This window comes from Coffea arabica, chromosome 3e, assembly GCF_036785885.1.
Source record: "Coffea arabica cultivar ET-39 chromosome 3e, Coffea Arabica ET-39 HiFi, whole genome shotgun sequence".
Lineage (NCBI taxonomy): Eukaryota > Viridiplantae > Streptophyta > Magnoliopsida > Gentianales > Rubiaceae > Coffea > Coffea arabica.
The window spans coordinates 12,584,571-12,606,459 of NC_092315.1; the positions used below are offsets into that span (position 1 = coordinate 12,584,571).

Below are 21,889 nucleotides of genomic sequence, written 5' to 3' on the forward strand. Positions count from 1 at the left end.
ACCACCAACTTGTTTCGACATCAATTCAATTGATTGTTTTGGTGCAATTCCGCAACTTCAGGCCATATCTATTTCAGCTTTGTGTGCTATTGTCATGTGTTTATGAGATCTGAATAAATGAGTTTTGCTCGGGATTGATAGCTCATGATTATGTTCAGTAACAAATTGCACAACACAGTATTTTTCAGCTTGTCTACAGCTGATTTTCATCCTTGCACTACAATCACATCTTGTTTCTGGACGAGGACACTTAACACTCATATTGCGTTTGTCTTTTGGCCTTTTTCCTTCACGGGAGCAGCAAAAAACCCTATCCAACATCATATCACTATTTTTGTCTTTGTGTCCCTTACTCAATTGAGTTCCAAAATCAGATGCTTTGGTATATTTTTGGTAAAAATTTCTAGCTGCTACTTCAGTATCGAATTCAATGCCAAGTTTCGGGAACAAGTCATTTGGTGTAGTCAAAGAAAGAAAATTTTGATTTCCTTGATTGCCTTCAGTAATACAAAGAGGTAAGGCATTATCATTTATCTCCTACAAGTCAACATCTTCAAAGTCCAATTTACGACATGATTGGACTTCATGAGTTGGCAAATCATTTTCCATATTCCCCCAAAACCCAACAAATGACCTGTATCATGGATCTCAGGAGATTAAAAGCAGAAAGAAATTTGCATGCTGGTCACTGCAAGATGCATAACACGAAGAAAGTCAAACTAAAACATTAGAAAACTTACTTGGAGAAATGTTGAAGGATGCTTTGGCTCCATAACAATGCCCAAAAATGATTCTACCTGCAATCTAAGAAAAAGCTTACTCATTTTTCATTTGAAGAAAAAGTGTAATATCATAAGTGCTAACTAAAATATCATTCTCTATTTCAGACTAAATTAGTAAATTAAGCATAAAAACTCATCCAACAGTCAAAAGAAACAATTCCTAAACATTGAACTTGAATTACAATTCATCCAGCAATCAGCAATGAAGCGTAATATTATAAATAAAGATAAAAATGATTCAATGCATAAAGTTACAATACAATAGCAGAGATAGAGATCCACGCCATAGGGATCCTCAGACAAATATGCACAAGATCCCCAGAGATGGTCCAAGAACATGGTCTGTTAATGAATAAGCCTTACTAACACATAACAGACTACCAATATTTGGGTCTCGAGAATTTTTCACGTTGGGACCATTAGATTAAAAGTCCAGATTTTTGCCAGAGAATAGGCGAGAATATCAAATTCCATTATTCCAGTGTCATGAATGCTAAAAATTTATTTTGGTGCACCTTCTGAGCATCTATTCTCCAGAAACTGATTGGAAAACTAGGTGCCTAAAGAATTTAGAAGTCTGAACGTTGCCCAGCTTCAACACTATCTTGGTCAACATCAATGGCAGGTATTTCCTTAGTAATTCAAAACCAATGTGGTCAACCACAAGATTACAGATGAAGTAATTCTAATCGAAAAGAAAATTTTAAGAATTTCAGGACCGGTTGTTGGAGTTGGAGAATAAGAGATAGAGTAGTCTTAAGTAGTAAAGCATAACAAAGTATCAATTTCCAAATAACCACTGGAACTGGAACATTCCCTTTTCCTTTAAGTTTTTTGAAGCACAGAAATTGGATACCAATCTTTACCATAAATCTTCAATAGGTGCTCATAAATTTCAATTCTCCAGTTTACCTAATAATTCCAAGTTCAAACATTAAGAGAAAATTAGCATTCAGCATACAGAACTTCAAAAGAACAACCTCAGATTTCCAAAGTAAACCCCCTTTTCTCACATTGCTCTTACTATTTTTTAAAGAACATACTATCACTATCAACAAACCTCGTTGATAATTTAATAGCCAAGAGATTTTACCTGTGTCAATTCTCTCTTCGTGAGGATGTGGTAGTGTCTCTGTCAAATCCTCTAGATGGCCAATAGAACTACTGAATACAAAAAATTGCCCAATGAAATAATAGCTTATCTAATTTGTTTATAGAAAGAGAGGGTATGGTGGAGATGATGATGAGAGGACAAAGCTTGTTAGGGTTTCATGGTTTTTTTCCATTGATAAATCATGATTTTGTTTTTTGGGTTTTTATTTTAATCAATTTTGGTTATAGAGATTAAGTTTCTCTGCCCGGTTAATTAATTAATTAACTTAACCTAGTCCAAGTTGGGTTGTTTGAGGGTTTGGTTTATCAAGGACACTTGGCAAGATTAGAAGGAGTGGGATAGGATGTGAGACAAGATGTGGCACAGAAGATTCGTTGCGAAAAAAAGGCAATTAGTGATGGAATTATATGGACAAGGAAATGACAATTGCCATGTGTCCAATTTTATGGCCTTTAAAGAAGCCTAGAGGGAATGATTTTCGCATTATAGACAAGCTAACCAAGTGGTAGATGCTATGGCTGATCTTCAAATTTTTTTCCTTTTCTTTTTTTTTTTCCTATAAAGGCATCTTAATTCTTAATAATCCAGGATTCCCTTATTTAGGATTTGTTGGATTAGTTTGTATTAGGTATGGGACTTGTAAAAGAAGGTACGGACTAATAAACTTAGAATCCGTCCACGGATTATTGAGGGGATTCTAGTCAGCGAGCTACCTACTTACTGATTAAAATATGCGGATGAGTTCACCCATAGATTCCATAGTAGTCTGTCAGGAATCAACCTAATGAATTGCAGAGAAAGAAAGATAGAGAGAGTTTGTTCATGATCTGAGAGAGAACTGAGAGAAATGAGAAGATATTTTCATTTGAAAAATCTGATTATGAATCTGACTGCCGCATTTCTTCACCCTTTTGCTATTTATAGCATTATTTACATTTCATCAGTACTAACCGACTTTGTAACTAACTGAAACAATTATAATAGATTTCCTAACTAACTTTGCAGTGCAACGATACCGTATCTCGCAAGAATATGAATTCACACCAAAACTACATCGCACTACTTATTTCTCCTGGCAATCTCTAAAACGATGCCGCAATGGTCCAAAACTACGTCACATCACTTATGATTCCGGACAATACCCTTGCCTTCGGAGCACCCTTGTCCTCAAGGATGGAATTCTGGAAACTGGTGTTTGATGAAATCAAGGTCCTCCCAAGTGGCTTCTTCGAATCCCAGATTAACCCATTTGATTAAGACTTGTGACACTGGTTGGTGATTTCACAGTATGGCCCTCCTCTTGAGTTCAGGAGTAACATGAATCTGATCATCAGGACCAACTAATGGCAATGCAGGCATGACTACTTAAGAATCTCCCAACTTTTTCTTCAACATAGAAATGTTGAACACAGCGTGAATTCTGGAACCCTGAGGTAACTCCAGCCTATAAGTTACTTCCCCCACACAAGCAGGGACAGGAAAAGGACCATAATACTTAGAGGCAAGCTTCAAGGAACGCCTCACTTCCACAGACTGTTGGCGGTAAGGTTGAAGCTTCAAATAAACCGTGTCACCAACTCCCAAAGCTCTTTCACTCCTCTTCTTATCTGCAAAAAAGTTCATTTGCTGCTGTGCTTGAGTCAGGTTCTAGCGAAGAATTTGCAACATAGTCTGCCTATCACAGACAAGATCACTGGCTGCAAGAACAATAGTATCAAAAATACACTCCAGAGATAGCTGGTTAGGTTGGTAACCATAAAGGACCTCAAATGGGGTCATTTTAAGGCTAGTGTGGTAGTTAGTGTTATACCACCACTCAGCCAAAGGCAACCATGACTTCCATTTCTGAAGTCTATCACTACTCATGCACCTTAAGTATGTTTCCACACACTGATTAATACGTTCACTTTGACCATCTGTTTGTGGATGGTAAGCTAAGCTGAGGTTTAAGCGAGTGCCAACCAGTCTAAACAGCTCTTGGCAAAAAAAACTGGTGAAGAGCTTGTCCCTATCTGAGACTATCACATCTGGTAACCTATGGAGTCTGAAAACATGTGTCAAGAATAGTTTGGCAACTTCCACTGCTGAGAAAGGATGTTTGAGGGGAATGAAATGGGAGAATTTTGTGAACCTGTCCATAACCACTAGTATAGTGTCAGAACCTTCAGAATTAGGCAATCTCTCAATGAAATCCATGCTGATCTGTGACCATGCTTGGTTGGGCACTGGCAGAAGCTACAATAAGCCAGGGTAAGGAACATTCTCATGCTTGTTCCTTTGGTAGACATCACAGTATTTGACAAATTCAACTACATCCTTCTTCATCCTAGGCCAGTAGAAGACTGTACCTAGTCTCTTCAGGCAACCCAACTGATCAGAATGGCCCCCTACTGCAGAAGAATGTAAATGTTGAATGATTTGGTTCCTCAGATTACCATGACCTCTAACATAAATCTTCTTTCTGAACCTTAAAATTCCATTTGCATACTCATGGTCAACAACAGAAGTAGGGTCTATCAGTAGTTGAGCAATTTTCTCTTGGCATGATGAGTCATCTTCATAACTCTCAGATACATCTACCAACCATTGGGGCTTTATGCAAGAGATAGCACATACTTTCCCTGCAGAATCCTCACTGACACAGGCTCCTTCTGTAGAATCCTCCTCCTGAAATCCTTTCTTGGACAAAGCATCAGTAGCTTTATTCTCAGCTCCCTTCTTGTATTGGATTTCATAATCCAAGCCTAAGAGCTTTGTTAAACACTTAGGCTGCAGTAGGGTATTCAGCCTTTGTTCCAACAAAAATCTCAAGCTCTGGTGATCAGTTCTTATGATGAAATGGTACCCCACCAGGTAGTGTTTCCACTTTGTCACTGCCATCACCACAGCTAACAACTCATTTTCATATATAGATAGTCCCAAGTTCTTAGGACTTAATGCTTTGCTGAGGTAAGCTATGGGTTGCCCTTCCTGCATCAACACAGCACCTATGCCTTTACTACAAGCATCAGTCTCCACTACAAAAGGCTTAGACAAATCTGGCATTCTTAGCATAGGAGTGGTACTCATGATATCCTTCAGATTCTGAAAGGCTGTGACTACTGATTCATTCCAGCCAAAAGAGTTCTTCCTCAACAATTCAGTCCAAAGCTTGCAGATTTGCCCATAACCTTGCACAAACCTCCTGTAGTAACCTGTAAGGCCCAAAAATCCCCTCAAAACCTTAAAAATTTCATGCACTGGCCAGGCTCTTATGCACTCAACCTAAGTAGCATCCATTTCAACCCCATTGTAGGATATGATATGGCCCAAGTACTCCACTCTCAGTTGAGCAAACATGAACTTGGACATCTTTGCATAAAACTGGTGAGATCTCAGAATTGTCAACACTGTTCTCAGATGGTTTACATAGGATTGCATGTCTGGGCTATAGATAAGTATATCATCAAAGAAGACAAGTATAAATTTTCTGAGGTAAGGCTAGAAAATCTCATTCATGAGGGATTGGAAAGAGGCAGGGGCATTAGTGAGGCCAAAAGGCACAACTAGGAATTCATAATGGCTTTGGTGAGTTTGAAATGCTGTTTTATGGATGTCACAAGCCTTGACCCTGATTTGATGATAACCAGATCTGAGGTCAATCTTGCTGAAGAACTTAGAGCCAAATGGTTCATCTAAGAGCTTTTCAATATTGGGAATAGGGTACCTATCCTTGATGGTGAGGTCATTTAGGTACCTGTAATCTACACAGAAATGCCAGGTACCCTCTTTTTTTTTTACTAGTAGGACAGGAGAAGAAAATGGGCTAGTACTAGGCTTAATGATCCCAATTTGAAACATGCTAGACACTTGGTTTTCAATTTCTATTTTCTGGGAGTGTGGATACCTATAGGGTCTGAGTTTAAGAGGTTGAGCCCCTAGTTTCAAAGGTATGGTATGGTCATGTGTTCTTTTAGATGGTAGTTGTGTAGGTTCAGCAAACACATCAGAGAACTGGTGCAGTAATTCTTAGATTTCACTAGGGAGTGGACTTACATCATCTGAGTTGCCATCCTCAGGCACTGAACAGATTGATGTCAAGGTTTTGTGTTTCTGCTGCATGAACTTCTTTATTGCCTTTCCTCTGATCAGCTTTATTGAGGGTTGCTCAGCTGCACTTTCCAACACCATTTCCCCTCCTTCTTCTAATAGTTTGATCAGCAACTGTTTGAAGTCAAATGTGATAGGACTGTACTACACCATCCAATCTACTCCAAGTATCATATCCCATGTCCCCAGTTCCGTGATTACCAAAGGAAAGCTAAAGTTATACCCCTAGATGCTCCATGTCACATAGGGACAAAACAGCTCACTGGAAATAGTGGTCCCATCAGCAATTGTGACCCTTAGTGGTGTCATCTTAACTGTCCTTAAGGTCATGGTATTCAATAATGTAGAGTTCAAAAAACTATTAGTGATGCCAGTGACAACCAGAACAGATATAGTTTTTCCTTTTAACACCCCTTTGACAGGTGCCGAACCTGTGCAATAATAATTACCTACTCAAGAAAAATACAGATTTTGTATATAGCGGCGAGCAGGGTCGAATCCACAGGGACTGGGGATAATTCGTTTCTTCTAGAGTCCAGAGTATGGGAGGTTCTTGGATTAAATGCTAACTAAATAAATCAAGTGCAGAAAATAATTGATTAAAAGAAATAATTAAGAGAAACTCTAGCCAAGGGTACACTTCAGAAATGGTTCAGGCACTGATCATTGATGCAGAAATAATTCCAACATTTAGCAATAGATTAGTTATAGTTGTCATGCACGCGATAAACAACCAACCCTTCCTTAATTTCTCGATAGCTAAGGTACGACCGTTAGCTATTTCTCTAACCCAAAAATAACCCTGGGTACGACCGTAGGATTTAATTTCTAGATTGCATTAATAATTAGAAAGGCCCAATCCTAATCAACAAACACGCTACGAGGGTTTGTTTAAATTAGATCATATGCTCCCCTGACATAAACCCAATTACGCCAGTTGCTACTGAGGTAGAGATAACGAACAATTACGGATTCAATTACCCCTATGTAGCAAAAATAGCCTATATGAATAATTAATTATTGCGCACTAATCAATCATACACAAGGCCATAGCAATTAAAATCAAGGAACATATAAATACCAATAAATGAAGAAAATAATTAAAACAGATTCGATCTCACAGTAATTGTCGAACCAAATCGTCAGTTGTCCCCTTGACTAGAAAAGCTTAACCACGCCTCATGAGAAAATCTCCCCGTTGGGGAATATTGTCGAATACCTGGCGTGTGTCAGAGGCCAGTCCAAAGAAAGAAAACTAGAACTAAACTAAAAACTAAAACTAAAGCCCTAGATATATCTTTTGCTTCTGTACGTTGTCCCCTTTTAAAGCAACAAAAAAAAGATGACTAAAAGTTATCTAGGTGGTCCCCACACAAGTGGACAAAGCCTCCCAAGTACTTCTTGTTCCAAGTCTCTCTACGTTGCTTTCTTTGAAGCCCAAATGACCAAATGCTTTTCACTAGCTTGTGGTCCCCCACCAATTCAAGGGCCCAAGGATTGAAGCCCTTAGAAGTCTCCATATTTTTCACAAAGTCCCTCCTTTTTGGTAGTTTTCTGCTTCATTCCTGAAATTGATTCCAAATACCAAATATGAGTAAATATCAGCAATTAACACAATATTTGTCAGGGATAGAAGGGAAAATTAATAATAAAAATACTAACAAATTATACCCTATCACCCTTGCAACTTTAGAGTTTGTCTCTTGATAGAGGTTGTCAATGCATGCAGGGATACATCTACTGATTGCGCTGGATGGCCAGTATACTCATCCTATTCTCCAATGGCATCAAGAAATTCAGGTTCCTCATCTTCTTCTAGAATGAAATTCAAATGCCTGTATTTGCACTGATGGCTAGGACTAAACCTCTTCCCACACTTAAAACACAGATGATTGTTATTTCTGTTCAAGATCTCCTGAGAAGAGATCTTCTTATTTTCCAGGTTAGTGCTCTCAGAATTTACCTTCTTTTGACCAAATGGTTCTGAAACCTTTCCCCCTGTGTTGGCTGTTGACAAGGCACTAGATACCTCGAATTTTCCCCAGGCTCCAAGTTCCTAGTGTTTTTGGCATACCTTCCATTCAATGCCAGTGATTGTTCCTGCCACTCTGCAATCTCGAAAGCCTCAATTAAGGTATTAGGCTTCAACATCTTAACCATAGGCCTGATTTCCTCTTTAATGCCACTGATGAAACTGGAAACAAAGTAAGATTCAGAGAGGTGAGGATCCCTCACTAACATCAAGGAACTCAGTTCTTCAAATATCTCTTGGTAGTCCTTGACAGTGCCGGTTTGGTGAAGTTTATTGAATTCCTCCACCTCATCTCTTCTTCCTCTATCTCCAAATCTCCTCTTCAATAGTTCGTAGAATTCTTCGCAAGAGATTCTTCTTTTGCTCCTCTTGACTCGTTGAAACCATATTTCTGCTTTCCCTACCAGATACATCTCCATTACTTCCAACTTCTGGTCCTCAGGGAGTTGATGAATTAGAAAATATTTCTCACATTTTCTGATCCACTCCTGAGGCCTATCCCTTTCAAAGAAAGGAAGGTCTACCTTAGGAGGATTCGGAACTGTAACCATGCGCTCCTTGCTCGCTGCTGATTGATCAACCCATTCCCTGAATTTTACATGTGGATTGGACAATAAAGGAGGCTTCTCTTGTGGAGGAGATTCCCCTGTTGCAGCTGCTCTGTCTCTGTTGAGAGCTTGAAGAAATGAAGTCAACTTCGTCTCCATTCTTGCCATTAATGTATCAATCTTCTTATCGAGCTCCTCCATTCTGGTATCTATATGCGTTCGAGTTTCCTGTAGCTCTGCTTGCATGGAATCGACTTGAATTTGAACCCTAGTCTCAAGTTTCCTAAGTTGTTCATCCAAATTCTTGAGTCTAGTACCATTTGCCATCGAAAGTTATGCGAATTCCACCGAGGATTGAAGGCTCTGATTACCACTTGTCAGGAATCAACCTGATGAATTGCGGAGAAAGAAAGAGAGAGAGAGTTTGTTCATGATCTAAGAGAGAATTGAGAGAAATGAGAAGATATTTTCATTTGAAAATTTTAATTATGAATCTGACTGCCGCCTTTCTTCACCCTTTTGCTATTTATAGCATTATTTACATTTCATCAGTACTCACTGACTTTGTAACTAACTGAAACAATTATAACAGATTTCCTAACTAACTTTGCAGTGCAACGACACCGTATCTCGCAAGAATATGAATTCACACCAAAACTACGTCGCACTACTTATTTCTCCTAGCAATCTCTAAAACGATGCCGCATTGGTCCAAAACTACGTCGCATCACTTATGATTCCTGACATAGTCTAAGTATCTAACTGGGTCGGCAGATGAGTCTTCTTGTATTTGTCCACGAATCCTGTGTAACGATCAAATTTCCTAAAGCATTTTCTTAATACCTTTTCGACGTTGTGCGTGTATTAGTCGTGTCTTGTGGTGTCTAAAACATGTAAGGATGTGAACGTTGGTGTGATTAATGTTTTAAAACATCACTACTATAAACAAACAAGTTTTTTTTTTTTGGGATCAGTCAAAAAAACAAAGAGATAGGAACAATCAAAATCCAACCAAAATTGTAATAAAATATTAGTTATGGCCGAAATATGGATTAAGACAAATTCATTCGCGTTGCAGCCACATATAGAGTTGAGACTTAATGAGCCCTGTCAAGCACATCAGCCTACTTCTCACTAAGGAGCACACTTATTTCTGTAGATTTAAAGCATCAATGCAAGAGTTTGTGAATATCCTTTGATTTCTTTCATTCCAAACACAATAAAATGCAGCAGCTAGCACCAGTTTATGCACCAAATTCAGGAAATTTTTGGCCTTCATTGTCATGGTAGCCCAACGAATAGTCTTCTACCTACTACCTTCAAACCATATGATATTGCATTTCTACAATAAATACCCCCATAATCTGTAAGTGAATGGACAAGAGAAAAATAGGTGATCATGACTTTCAACATTATCTCGACAAAACATACATGAAACTGATGCAGTAACACCATAATTGAGAAGCTTATTCTGGGTTGATAGTCTCTCTTGAACAGCCAACCAAAGGATGAAGGAATGACGGGAAATAGGTTTTGGATACCAAACAATGCTGTGCCAAGATACAATCGGCCTACACGATCTAAAGAAGTTCCAAGCTTTTTGCACAGTGAATTCTTCTTCTTTCTCTACACACCACACCACCTTGTCTTCTGTAGCACTTGAAAGCTCATAATTAGGTATGTTGTCAGCCAAATTTCTCATGTTTTCCGTAGGAAGTCGAGGCCAACTACAAGTATCAGCATGTATAATTTTTGCAACTTTGTGAAATCTTCCCAAGGCTGGATTGTCGGAGAATCTGCCTTCAAGCAAAAGATAGAGATGTCCTGCTGGATGCCACTTGTCTCACCAAAGAAACCTATATTCACCAGTTCCAATAACATGTTTAAAACACGATCTCACCTCTTGTCACAATTTTAGTAATTTTAACCAAGCCCAAGAGCAATCAGAAGGTGGTTTAGCAGCCCAAAAACTTCGATCTTTAAGAAAATTAGATCTAATCCATTTGGTCCAAATTGATTCTGAATATAAGCAAACAAGTTCCAAAGCAAATTAACTAACTTTTCTCATTATTCACTCCTTAGTTTAGAACTTTTGTTTTTGCTGACGAGGGTTCTTTGTTTTTGTTATATTCTAGCGATATATTGCCTTAACTCAGCAGTACACTTCTGAATGTAATGGAGCAATAAACACCTTAAGAATAATGTTTAATCATGCCTCAAGAACTTGCTAAATTTCTCCTTCTTGTTCTTTAGTAAATTTGTTAGGAAAATTTCTGCACTCGTAAGGCGTATTCGTACTACTTTCCCCAACAGGATTTTGTAACGTACTTTAGTAGGATATCTTGAATGTAACGTAGCTTGCTCATCCTCTATGTAACTTTTGAGTTTTGACTCTATTTTATAAATAGGCAGGCATCCATGCTAAACCATCTATCAATAAAGTGCTCTTGAAAAAAATGAAGAAAAGTTAAAGAAATTAATTTTAAAGGACTCAATCGAAACAAATCAATATAAAAGAAAACATTAAGAGTTTAATTTAAAAAAAAATTAAGGGCTTGTAAAAGAAAACATTGACGTCCTTTGTTTTCTTGGAAAATTCTGGATTCCTATGCAAACAAATATCTCAAAGTGGTAACAAGGATGCAAACAAATAATCAAAGTGGTAAACAAGGATGACTCTTGAAAGCTATGATCTTGGGAAGTATTATGATTCTCAAGTCCTCGAATATTCTGATGAGGCTTGATAGTTTTTTATGCAGCAAAAAATTAATGTGTATGTTGGTGCCAATGCACATAGAAATATTAATCCATACAACACTTGAGCAGAAAAGATGACAAGGATTGGAGATTAAAAACGAGGAATGGCTGCCGGATTTTCAGTTAAATTTCCTCCACCATGCTTTGTAGTCAATGCCAGGAACGCGGTAGTGGAAATTAAGATCTGCAGCTACGGAGACGGGCAGGCAGCTGCTTCCCAAAACTTTGTAAAATTTCTTTGGTATTAGCATTTTCAGCCAAATTTTTATTACTTTACCCCCTCCAAACAGAATATTTATCCTAAGTTATTTTTTATCCCTTCTAATTTTTCTTTTACAAATTTCCTTTGCCAAATTATTTTCTATTATGTATATGATTAGGAAAGCATATCAATTAAGGAAATTACGAACAAGGAAAAAAAGACAAACTAAAGGAAATTTAATTACAATTAAAAATCTATTTATACTATGGTGACTTGAATTAAGGTTGCAACATGAATTATTCTACTCGATACTCTAGTCGATTGGAACTTATAAGAGTTATTAGAATTTAACTTTTTTAATAAAACATAAGTCAATATTATCAATCATCTAGCTGAAAATCGTCCAACACGATTTGCTTGACAAAGTAATTTGTACCAATGGCAGAAAATACATTAAATATATCACAGATATATTTGATCTAAAAAATCATAAGCTTTAATAGAGTTACAAAATATAAAAGATTACACTGTGAATCACAAATCATCAAATGTAACTAATTAAACGAGCCGTTTCATAGATATCTGTGCATGTCTATTCCTTTAGTTCTGCTATCCAACTAGTTCAAATTCAAAACTAATATTGAGATCTGATGAGAAGATCCAAGATGCTTTTTTTTTTTTTTAGTGTAAGTAGGAGGACTCGAACTTGAGACTTCTTGCTTACACTCCCACCCCCCGTGCCACCCTCCCCATCCCTCCCCCGATCCAAGATGCAATATTATTAGAGTTATTATAATTTAGTTGGCCCAACTAATCATGCAACAAATGATAAAAAAAAAAAATTAGTTACCCATTAGCATGTGTTATCTCTTCTTTTCTTTGAAGTTATGTGGAAATCCCTAAATTATTTTACTAACTACTATTTAGGACTATAAGTAACTATCAAATATAATTATCTTTTTGCACATTTTCATACCACTAGATTTTACACTTATTCAGTATCAAAATACAAAATTAATTTTCATGAAAACATTTTTTGTAAATTCAATTTTTTTTATCAACGGCACAAACACTTGGAGTGTTCCTTCGTAACAACGCATAAAGAGATGACTTTTTGTGAAACTTTCCCCACCACTTACCTAATATCACAAGCATCGCAGAGTAAGGCCTGGTTTCGATGGCCACTTTTTGAAATTTTTTTTTGCATCTTGTAAATCTTTTATATATTTTTAACTATTTTTTAACTCACGTTCACTACATTTTAAAAAGTGTAGTAATAAATTTTTTATCGGACTCTAGAACTTGAGAAAACCCGACCGAAAGACTAAGCATAACAAACAAACCTGTTTGCCACGTTTACAAACTAAACACAACCAAATCTGCCACGTTTCATGCAACGTGTAAATCGGCATGCAACTGCTGCCGAGTTATAAGCTCCCTTCTCATCTCCCCGGATGGACTAAATTCATCAGTAAAAGTTTTGAGTTTCTTCTTCTTCAGTTCGGAGCTTACAAGACCAGAGTCAGATTATCTGCTACAAAATTGAAAGAGCTATGGAAGGTGAGAATGTGTCAACCCAGCCGGAGGTTCCAGGGGAGCCAACTCAGACCAGCACTGCCCTTCTCGAAACTGCCACCGCCACTCTTCAGGGCTTTGGTCCTGTTAACAAAATCCACCAGCACCTCTGCGCGTAATTACCACTTCTTCTTCTTCTTCCTTTTCACCATTTCTTTTTTCTTTTTTTTTTGGCTCTTTTCCTAATCCAAAATTAATTTCTTGGCTCTTAATAGTTTTTGTTGAATGCAAATGGAGGATAGGTTATCAGAATTCAAGGGCTATATATTATCCTTTCTGCTTTACGGCTTTGAGCTTTGTATTTTTCACCCTTTTCAGTTAATGGCTAAGAAACTAAAGTAAAATTATTAATTATTTTTAAATGGTTTGTCTGTTAAGTAATTTAGTTCTGTATTTGCTACTTTTGTGGTTTTCCAGTTAATTAATTATTTTCTAAGTGTGCTATTTTTCTCCCAATTGAGCAGATGAATTGATTCTAATTAACTGGTTAGTAATTTTTACCCAAAAAAAAAAGTTGAAGATTTTTTTTCAAAACATATTCTCCAGCCATAAAAATAGAACTTGTATCCAAAGATTGTAACAGAATACTTTTGGAAAAAGTAATAAAAATGGAACTCCTACACACAAAAAAAAAAGCAATCCAAAAAAGATATTTTATAAAAGCAAAAAGAATTACTAATGTATGTTTTGATTCTTTCATTTACATCTGTTCTTGATTTTTTCTGTTGTTTGATCATTTATTTTAGATTCCATTTCTATGCGCATGACATGACAAGGCAAGTGGAGGCACACCACTTTTGCGGGCATCAAAATGAGGATTTCAGGCAGTGTTTGATATATGATAAGCCTGATGATGATGGCAAACTCATTGGCTTAGAGTACATAATCTCTGAGGAATTATTCTTGACTTTGCCTGATAATGAGAAGCCCTTTTGGCACACTCACGAGTTCGAGGTAAAGGGTGGCTACCTCTTCATGCCTGGTGTTCCTGGCCCTATTCAAAGCCAAGATCTTGAAAAGGTTTGCAAAACCTATGGCAAAACTATCCACTTTTGGCAAATTGATAGAGGTGATAGTCTCCCTCTTGGAATTCCCCAGGTTATGATGGCTCTTACTAGGGATGGCCAGCTCTATCCCAATCTTGCCCAAGGTATATATATTTTTTGTTGTTATTTGGTTTTTTGTAGCCATTAACTCTTTATATGATATGTAATCATGGATTTTTCTTACTTAATCATTTTGTTTGGCATAAATCATACCATGTTAAGAAAATTGACAAGTAGTTTTACAATATTGGTGAAACACTATTGTATTAGTTATTTTTAAATGAATATTTGAGATTGAATTTTAAGCCTAGGACACAAAGTGGCAATATTCTTAAACTAGTAATTTTTAACCAATGCTGTGACGCATTTTGCTTTCATATTTTGTTCCGCGCTCAGTTGGTTATAGGCCTTTTTTTTAATAGTAAATCCCGTACAGTTGTAGATCATTTTTTGAAAAGCTTTTAATTTCCATTTTTTCCTTTTTTTATACTAATTTTTAAGTATTTTAATTGAATTATTCGAAAAAACTCGAAAGTCACTCGCCTATCACGATCAAAGTATGTTTTAATGACCAGCTTTCTGTTCATAATCTTGTATAATTTGGAAAAGTTTCAAAATTTTTCACTTGCATGAAACCATTATTAGTTTATAGATTATGTTCGAAATTAATACTAATGATTTTTCTTGGTAGATGTGGAGAGTCGTTTTGGCATCTCATTTGCCAAGGAGAGGGAAAACCGGGCATACATGACTGGACCCGCTCATGGGTTGCATCCCCTTGGAAATGCAGCCGGTAGAGGGTTGCAGACTGTACTGAGAGAAGTTGATTGCAAACCGGTTGAATCAGTTCCAAGCGTCTTTGTCTAATTGTCTAAGTTAGAACTTAGAAGTACTGTCATGACCTTTTTGTCAACAAGGCCACCTTGGACAGGAGGATATTTTGTAATTATGGAATAGAACAGGTAACGTTTGTGTTCCTTTCTGGTTTGTGTATTAGGTTAACTATGAGAATATATGTATTCTTAAATGTATGTTTCATATGTCAATATTTCTTTTTTATTATTTTTTTATTTTATATACGTCAAATTATTATAATATTTTTTTTTATATAACTTTAAAAAAAATAGCAAGCTGAACGGAATCTATGTAGGGATGGCAATGCGCGGGCACCCGCCTCGCGGGGGCTCTCGGGGCGGGGTTGGGGCGGGGGAGCATACCCCCGCCCCATCCTCCGCCCCGCCACCTGCAAAAAAAAAATTATGTATATATAATTATATATAATATATAATTTAATTAGTTATAAACTTATGATAATGCTATTATTACTTAGATGTATTATATAATATATATTAGTATATGTAATATAATTGATTTTATCAATTATACGAATAATTATACATGTCCACTAATAGAATTTATTAATTAGTTATACTAAATTTACTAATACATTTATACTAAATTCCTAATTACACTTAATAGAATAACACTTTTTTCTTAAAAAAAAAAGCACAAACATAATAATGAATTAGTGATTGTATTTGTACCAAAAGTGAAAACTTGACTATTTTAGTTGTATTTATTTCATCATGTTGGATTGTATTCAAATAACTTTTGTTTGATTGTTTTTATGAGTTTCAATTGTAAAATTACAATGAATAATAACTTGATGATGTGTTGATATTTTAATACTTGATTATTTATTAGAATTTAACTATAATAAAATTATATAATAAAATTTTATTAATCTCGCGGGTGCCCCCACAGGGGAAGCGGGGGACACGGCGGGGGTCGGGGGGAATTAATAGGCAATGAGGCGGGGGACGGGGGACCCCTTCCCCGCCCCAACCCCGCCCCGTTGCCATCCCTAAATCTATGTTAATCATGAATTTATTTGCAATGGTATATCTGCCATCCTTGTGATTGAATCATGTCTTTTGCACATAGGAAAAAGGCAAATTTGAGATGTGGTCATGTTGGATTTCCAGGTGAGGTTTGAGTGAAGCAAAAGAGGGAAAGGTAATCATGATCAATTGTCTAATGATGAGCAAAGAAGAGAATGAGGTCTGGTTGTGCACTGAGAATCACTATAGTTTTAACCATTGACTGTGTTGTTGTAGCAAAATAGGAAGGAAGATTGGATGAGGTAGTAAGAATACACTGTAATTCTGATCTTTGATGATGATGTAGCAAGAATGTGTGAGGACTTGGAAATTCACCTATATATTTTTTTTAATTCTCTTATTCAATGAATAAGTTCATTTATAATTCCTTTTTCTACTAATTTTACTCTCTCACTAGTTCTAATAAATAATAGAATTAAGAGTTTTATCTTTCCTTTTATAGTTAGGGTAAAATAGGGTTTTTGCGTATTTTGGTAATGTGATTAATTGTAGAGGTGTGTGTACTAAATTTGGTGGTTAAGAGTGAGTTTTAAATAAGAGAAAATGTGTTATTAAAAGTGTTAATAATAAGTTAGTGAATCATAAGTAAAAACACAAGTATGCGAGAGTTAAAGAAACTAATCTTGAACCGACGTGCACTGTTTGTTATCGATTGAATACACCATTTGAACACTACTTTATTACTTTAATCTCCTTGATTTTTATTGAGCTAATTAGTCCCTAATTAACCCTTAAAGTGGCCGAAATTCTTGACCAACTAATTTCCTTCTTATCCTTCATTTTTTGGTTCATCTTCCTCACTTTTCTTCTTGGTTGGCCAAGTGCAAGAGAGGAAAAAAGAGAGAAAAACAACTTCAACTCTAACCTTGAATCAAGCTTTGTTTGAGTGAAATCAACAAAATTAAACCGATTAAAGTTTCATCTTGGTGCTTAGGAGGCTAGAAGTGATGGAAATCTTGGGAGATAGTGGTTGGTTCTTCACTTTCAAGAGGCTTTTGGAAGGTATACGGCTAAAACTTCCTTTCCTCTTGCTTAATCTTGCTAAGTTTAGTATAGAAACTTTTAATCTTGACTTGCTATAGTTGATTGTTTAGTTTTGATGGTATAGTGGAATGTTTAGCTAGGGTTTGCATTTTTTAACTTTGATTATTATTGTTTATCTAGTAAATGATGTTATTGAGCTAGGATATGAAATTGATGAAGTGATTAATGGCTTAATGTTACTTTTTAGATTTAAAAGTTGAATTTCCAGCATTTGGTAGTGAATGTCAGTTCTGCCCTGTTTTTGGAATCAAATTGGGCTATGAATTTCTCCATGTTGTAGATTGAATCAGCTTTTGGACAAAACATAAAAGTTATAGGTATTTGAGTTAACTTTCTACCTACAAAATTTCAAATCAATTGGATTATTTTAGCTTATGTTTTGGCCAGAACACTCCTGACTGTGCAAAAACTCTAATTTTCCTAACCTGTTTTTCATGTGCTTCTGACCGTCCATTTTTTACCATAAAAATGCCAGAACTGGGTGTCGATGCTCGATCTAATATACCTAACTATAGTTATGACCAAAACACCGAAAGATGACAATCTGCCACTTATAATTTCTTCTTTAAAACTGGTTTCCAACTTTGATCTTGATGGTTTTATTGCTAGAATTGACTTGTATTTGGATAATTGAGTCTAGTTGAAGAGTTATTTTGTTAAACTTGTTGATGTGTTGAATTTGGGTTGATTTGAGGAAAAAAATGAAGCCATAAGTGGTTGGAAAATAGTGAAATACAAAGGGTATGCTGCTTAAATTTTCGCTCAAGGGTTAGGCGAGAGAACTTGAGACTTGAGCGACGACTCGAGGTTGAAACGAACTTCGATTGTTTATGGTATTCGAGTTTTCGTTAGCAAGAGGTACATAAGTTGAAATTTTTGCCAAAACTTATACCCTTAAAAAAGTGAAAGTAGCGACCCTTAAAAATACAATTTTCTCGATTTTTCATACCAAGTGCGACTTCCAAAGTATAAATCACTTCTTTATCGAAACTAAAAGAGTGAGTATAAATTTTTTAGAGTTTGATAAGCCATATGACTACTACTTAAACAAGTTTCATTTACTTGATTTTCTTGAAAAAAAACTCCTATGTTTCAAACTCTAGTGGATTTTAAACTCGTAAATAATATTCTATCGCAGATTTGGATTCCAATCAAGGAGTTGTACCTAAGCGTGATTTTGATAAGCACTAAATCTTTGGTGAGTTCTTCCAAGTACATGATTGAACATGATACTTAATTTAAATACTTGATATTTGATTGGTTTGGTCAGGCAAGAGTGTAGTTTATCGCACTTGCCGTAATGTGATATATTCTTGTTCCTTGGCTGCAATTGACTTGATATACATGCATATGACTTGCATCCTGTCTGGAATTCCAGAAACCTTGTGGTTAGTTATTCGAGTCTAACCAGCAAGAGTTTGGTCGATTAGATAACGAACCCTAAGTCCCTTGTTTTGTTGAGTGGAGTGTTATCTGCTAGACTAATCGGTATACTCGAGTATTACCATACGTGTTTATCTTGGATTTCAGGCCCGGTAGGGGGTTTGAATAACGGACAGAGATCATAGTTAAGTGGTGCTCTACTGGACTTGTTATAATTCCATGGTTGACGGAATGTCATCAGATTTTGAACAAGTGGCTACCGAACCTGCTCCCGAGAGCAAACTGTATCCTTTTACTTGACATGTTAAATATCCAATGGTTGGTTGTACGAAGTGTTATTACTCATTTTCTTGACTTATTATGCTCGCTAGTTTGCTACTTTGATACTTGCAGTTTTAAATAATGGTCAACTTGCTATTTGGAACCGCACTGAGTTTTAACTCACTCTATTTTGTTAAATTTATTTTTCTTACAGGGGATACGAGCGAGAGCGTGAAACTGGTACAGGATAGTATAGTCTAGTTTTTAAATTTTTGCGATTGTACTCGCGTTAGTGCTCGATTAGGATTGAATGTATCTAGAACTTAAATCTTTTGTTATATTTGGGATTGTATGAATGTTTAACATAGAAATGAATGTACATGTATGTTCCAAACTTGGGAGCTATTATTTCATTTACTCTTGAGGTTGTAAACTATTTTATTTGAAGTGAGTGAGCGAGTCCTGACAAGAGTTGGGCAAGCGGTCCACTAAACCTTGAGGTACGCCCCAGGGGGAGGTGGGGTCGTCACAGAATGCATTATCATTTTGCACTTGCACAATTTCTTAACTTGGGAGGTTTCTTGGATTCCTTAGAAATAACAATAAGGTTGCTCACCTTTTAATTAAGCATGCATTATCAATTTCAGATTCTCATATATGGAATGACTGTCTACCTTATTTTGTTATTTCTGCTATTGAAGCAGATTTAGTTTGATATTAATAAAATTTTTCACTCTTTCTATCAAAAAAAAAAAGAATGCATTATCATTCTAACATTTGATGGTAGTGTTATAGAAGGGAGGAAAGGAATTAAGTATGAAAGATCATGAGTTTAGAGAAGGCTCAATTGAATCCATGAAGCAAGGGATTTAAGTATAAAAGATCATGAGTTTAAAGAGAAGGCTCAATTGAATACAGAGCCAAAATTGGGACACAAGGGTGAATTTTGTGACAACATGTCAGGCGAAGGCTTCTAAGATAGATTTTTAGGAGAGGTTTAGCAGGGTGAAGGAATGGGGAAGAAGGCAAAGGAAGCAAGAGACGAGAGAAAGAAAGAGAGAGAGAGAGAGAGAGCAACTGAGAAAAGAGAGAAAAAATGAATCTGGTATATTTCATGCTAAATTCATTATAAGAAGGAAGGGAATCATTTATAGAATTCTATTATCCCACTAACTAACTTGAACAACAAGCACTAACTGTCTGAACAAGTCTATCTACATCGTTTTGCCTCTTACACCAAAACGCAGGCAAGCCCTCCCAAAACGACAAGTTTATTATTCCTTTGGTGCCTGACATTCCCTCCCTGTTAACATCAAGCTTGTCCGCAAGCTAAGAAATTAGGGAACTATTTATCAATGAAACTTTTGTCCTCCGAAGAAGATTCCGACTCTGGTAGATGATTTCATTTCACCAAGTACTAAATGACAGGTTGAGACTTGCGCATAACAGCCCTCCTTCGTAATATTTTCTCAGGATATGGTATACACTGATCAAAAACATCAGGCTCAGGAAGAGTGGGCTCTATGTCCTGAGCAACTCCAACCTTCTTCTTTAACAATGAAACGTGGAACACTGGATGGACTTGAGCTCTTTCTGGTAGTTGTAGCTTGTAAGCTACTGCCCCAACCTTCTCAATGACCTGGAAGGGTCCATAGTACTTAGCAAATAGTTTTAAACTCTTCCTAATGGCCACAGTCTATTGTCTATAGGGCTGTAGTTTCAAGAATATCCAATCACCTCTAGGAAAGTCCTTTTTGTCCTATTCTAGTCAGCAAAATGTTTCATGCGACTCTGAGCCTTGGCGAGGTTGTCCTTGATATTTGCTAGAACTTGAAGTCTCTCTTGCACCATATCAGCTGCTGTAGGAATGACACTGTCACGAAAGGGGCCTAGAGGTAGATGCACTGGCCTATAACCATATAAGGTTTCGAAAGGTGTAAGCTACAGGCTTGTGTGAAAATTTTTATCATACCATAACTCTGTTGAAGACAACCAGTCACTCCAGTGAGATGGATACTCACTACACATGCACCTGAGGTAACTTTCTAGACACTGATTGACCTCTCACTTTGACCATCTGTTTGAGGGTGATAAGATGAGCTATAGTGCAAACCAACTGCCAAAGTGCGAAAGAGCTCCTGCCAAAATTTGCTAATGAATACCTTATCCCTGTCAGAAGTGATAGATTCAGGCAGACCATGTAACTTATACACATGGTCAAGGAACAGCTGAGCTACCTGCTCTACAGAATAAGGATGGGACAACTCCATAAAGTGGCTAAACTTGGTAAACGATCCACCACAACCAAAATAGTGTCATACCCCTTGGAGAAAAGGAGTTGCTCAATGAAGTCCATGGTCAGATGTGTCCAAGCCTGTTAAGGGACTGGAAGTGGTTGCAGCAGCCCAGGATAAGGAACATTTTCATGTTTGTTTCTTTGGCAAATGTCACAAGCTTGCACAAATTGTATGACATCCTTTTTGATACCAGGCCAATGAAATAGAGATTGCACCCTCTGCAAGCACACCTTTTGACCAGAATGGCCTCCCACAGCTGAGTCATGCAAGGCCTTGATTAAATTGTGCCTAGCCCCATTAGCTCCTCTTACATATAGTTTCCCTCTGAATTTGAGTAGTTCTTTCTCCAACTGATACCCTGAGCAAGCATTAGGATATACCAGCAATTGTAACATGATGCTATGGGCCACCCCATCACCCTCATAACTCTCAGTCAATTCTTTCATCCAAACTGGCTGCATTGCTAAGATAACACAAAGGTGATTCACTACTTCCTGCTCTTTATATTCTCCTTCCATCCTTCTCCTAGATAAGGCATCGGCAACCCCATTGTCAGACCCTTTTTTGTACTAGATCTCATAGTCCAACCCCAGTAATTTGGTGAGCCATTTATGCTGCAAAGGATGAGTAAGCCTTTGTTCCAACAAATATTTGAGAGCCTGATAATCAGTTTTAATGACAAAGTGGTGTCCCACCAAGTAATGTTTTCATTTGATTACTGCTAATACTAAAGCCATCAGTTCCTTTTCATAGACAGACATTCCCAAATTCTGACGATATAGAACCTTGCTAAGAAAGGCTATGGGATGTCCCTACTGCATCAAGACTGCTCCAATCTCAACTCCACATACATTAGTT

The 21,889-nt window shown here is 36.8% G+C and overlaps 1 protein-coding gene across 1 annotated transcript; it reads left to right on the forward strand.

Moving 5' to 3' along the window:
* Positions 1-12,970: 12,970 nt before the first annotated feature.
* Positions 12,971-15,191, forward strand: LOC140038978 (oil body-associated protein 1A-like). The gene is made up of 3 exons (XM_072084751.1): positions 12,971-13,214; positions 13,846-14,249; positions 14,837-15,191. Exons 1-3 carry the CDS (start codon positions 13,078-13,080, stop codon positions 15,010-15,012), a joined length of 717 nt encoding a protein of 238 aa, XP_071940852.1. The 5' UTR covers positions 12,971-13,077; the 3' UTR covers positions 15,013-15,191.
* The last annotated feature ends 6,698 nt before the right edge of the window (positions 15,192-21,889 follow it).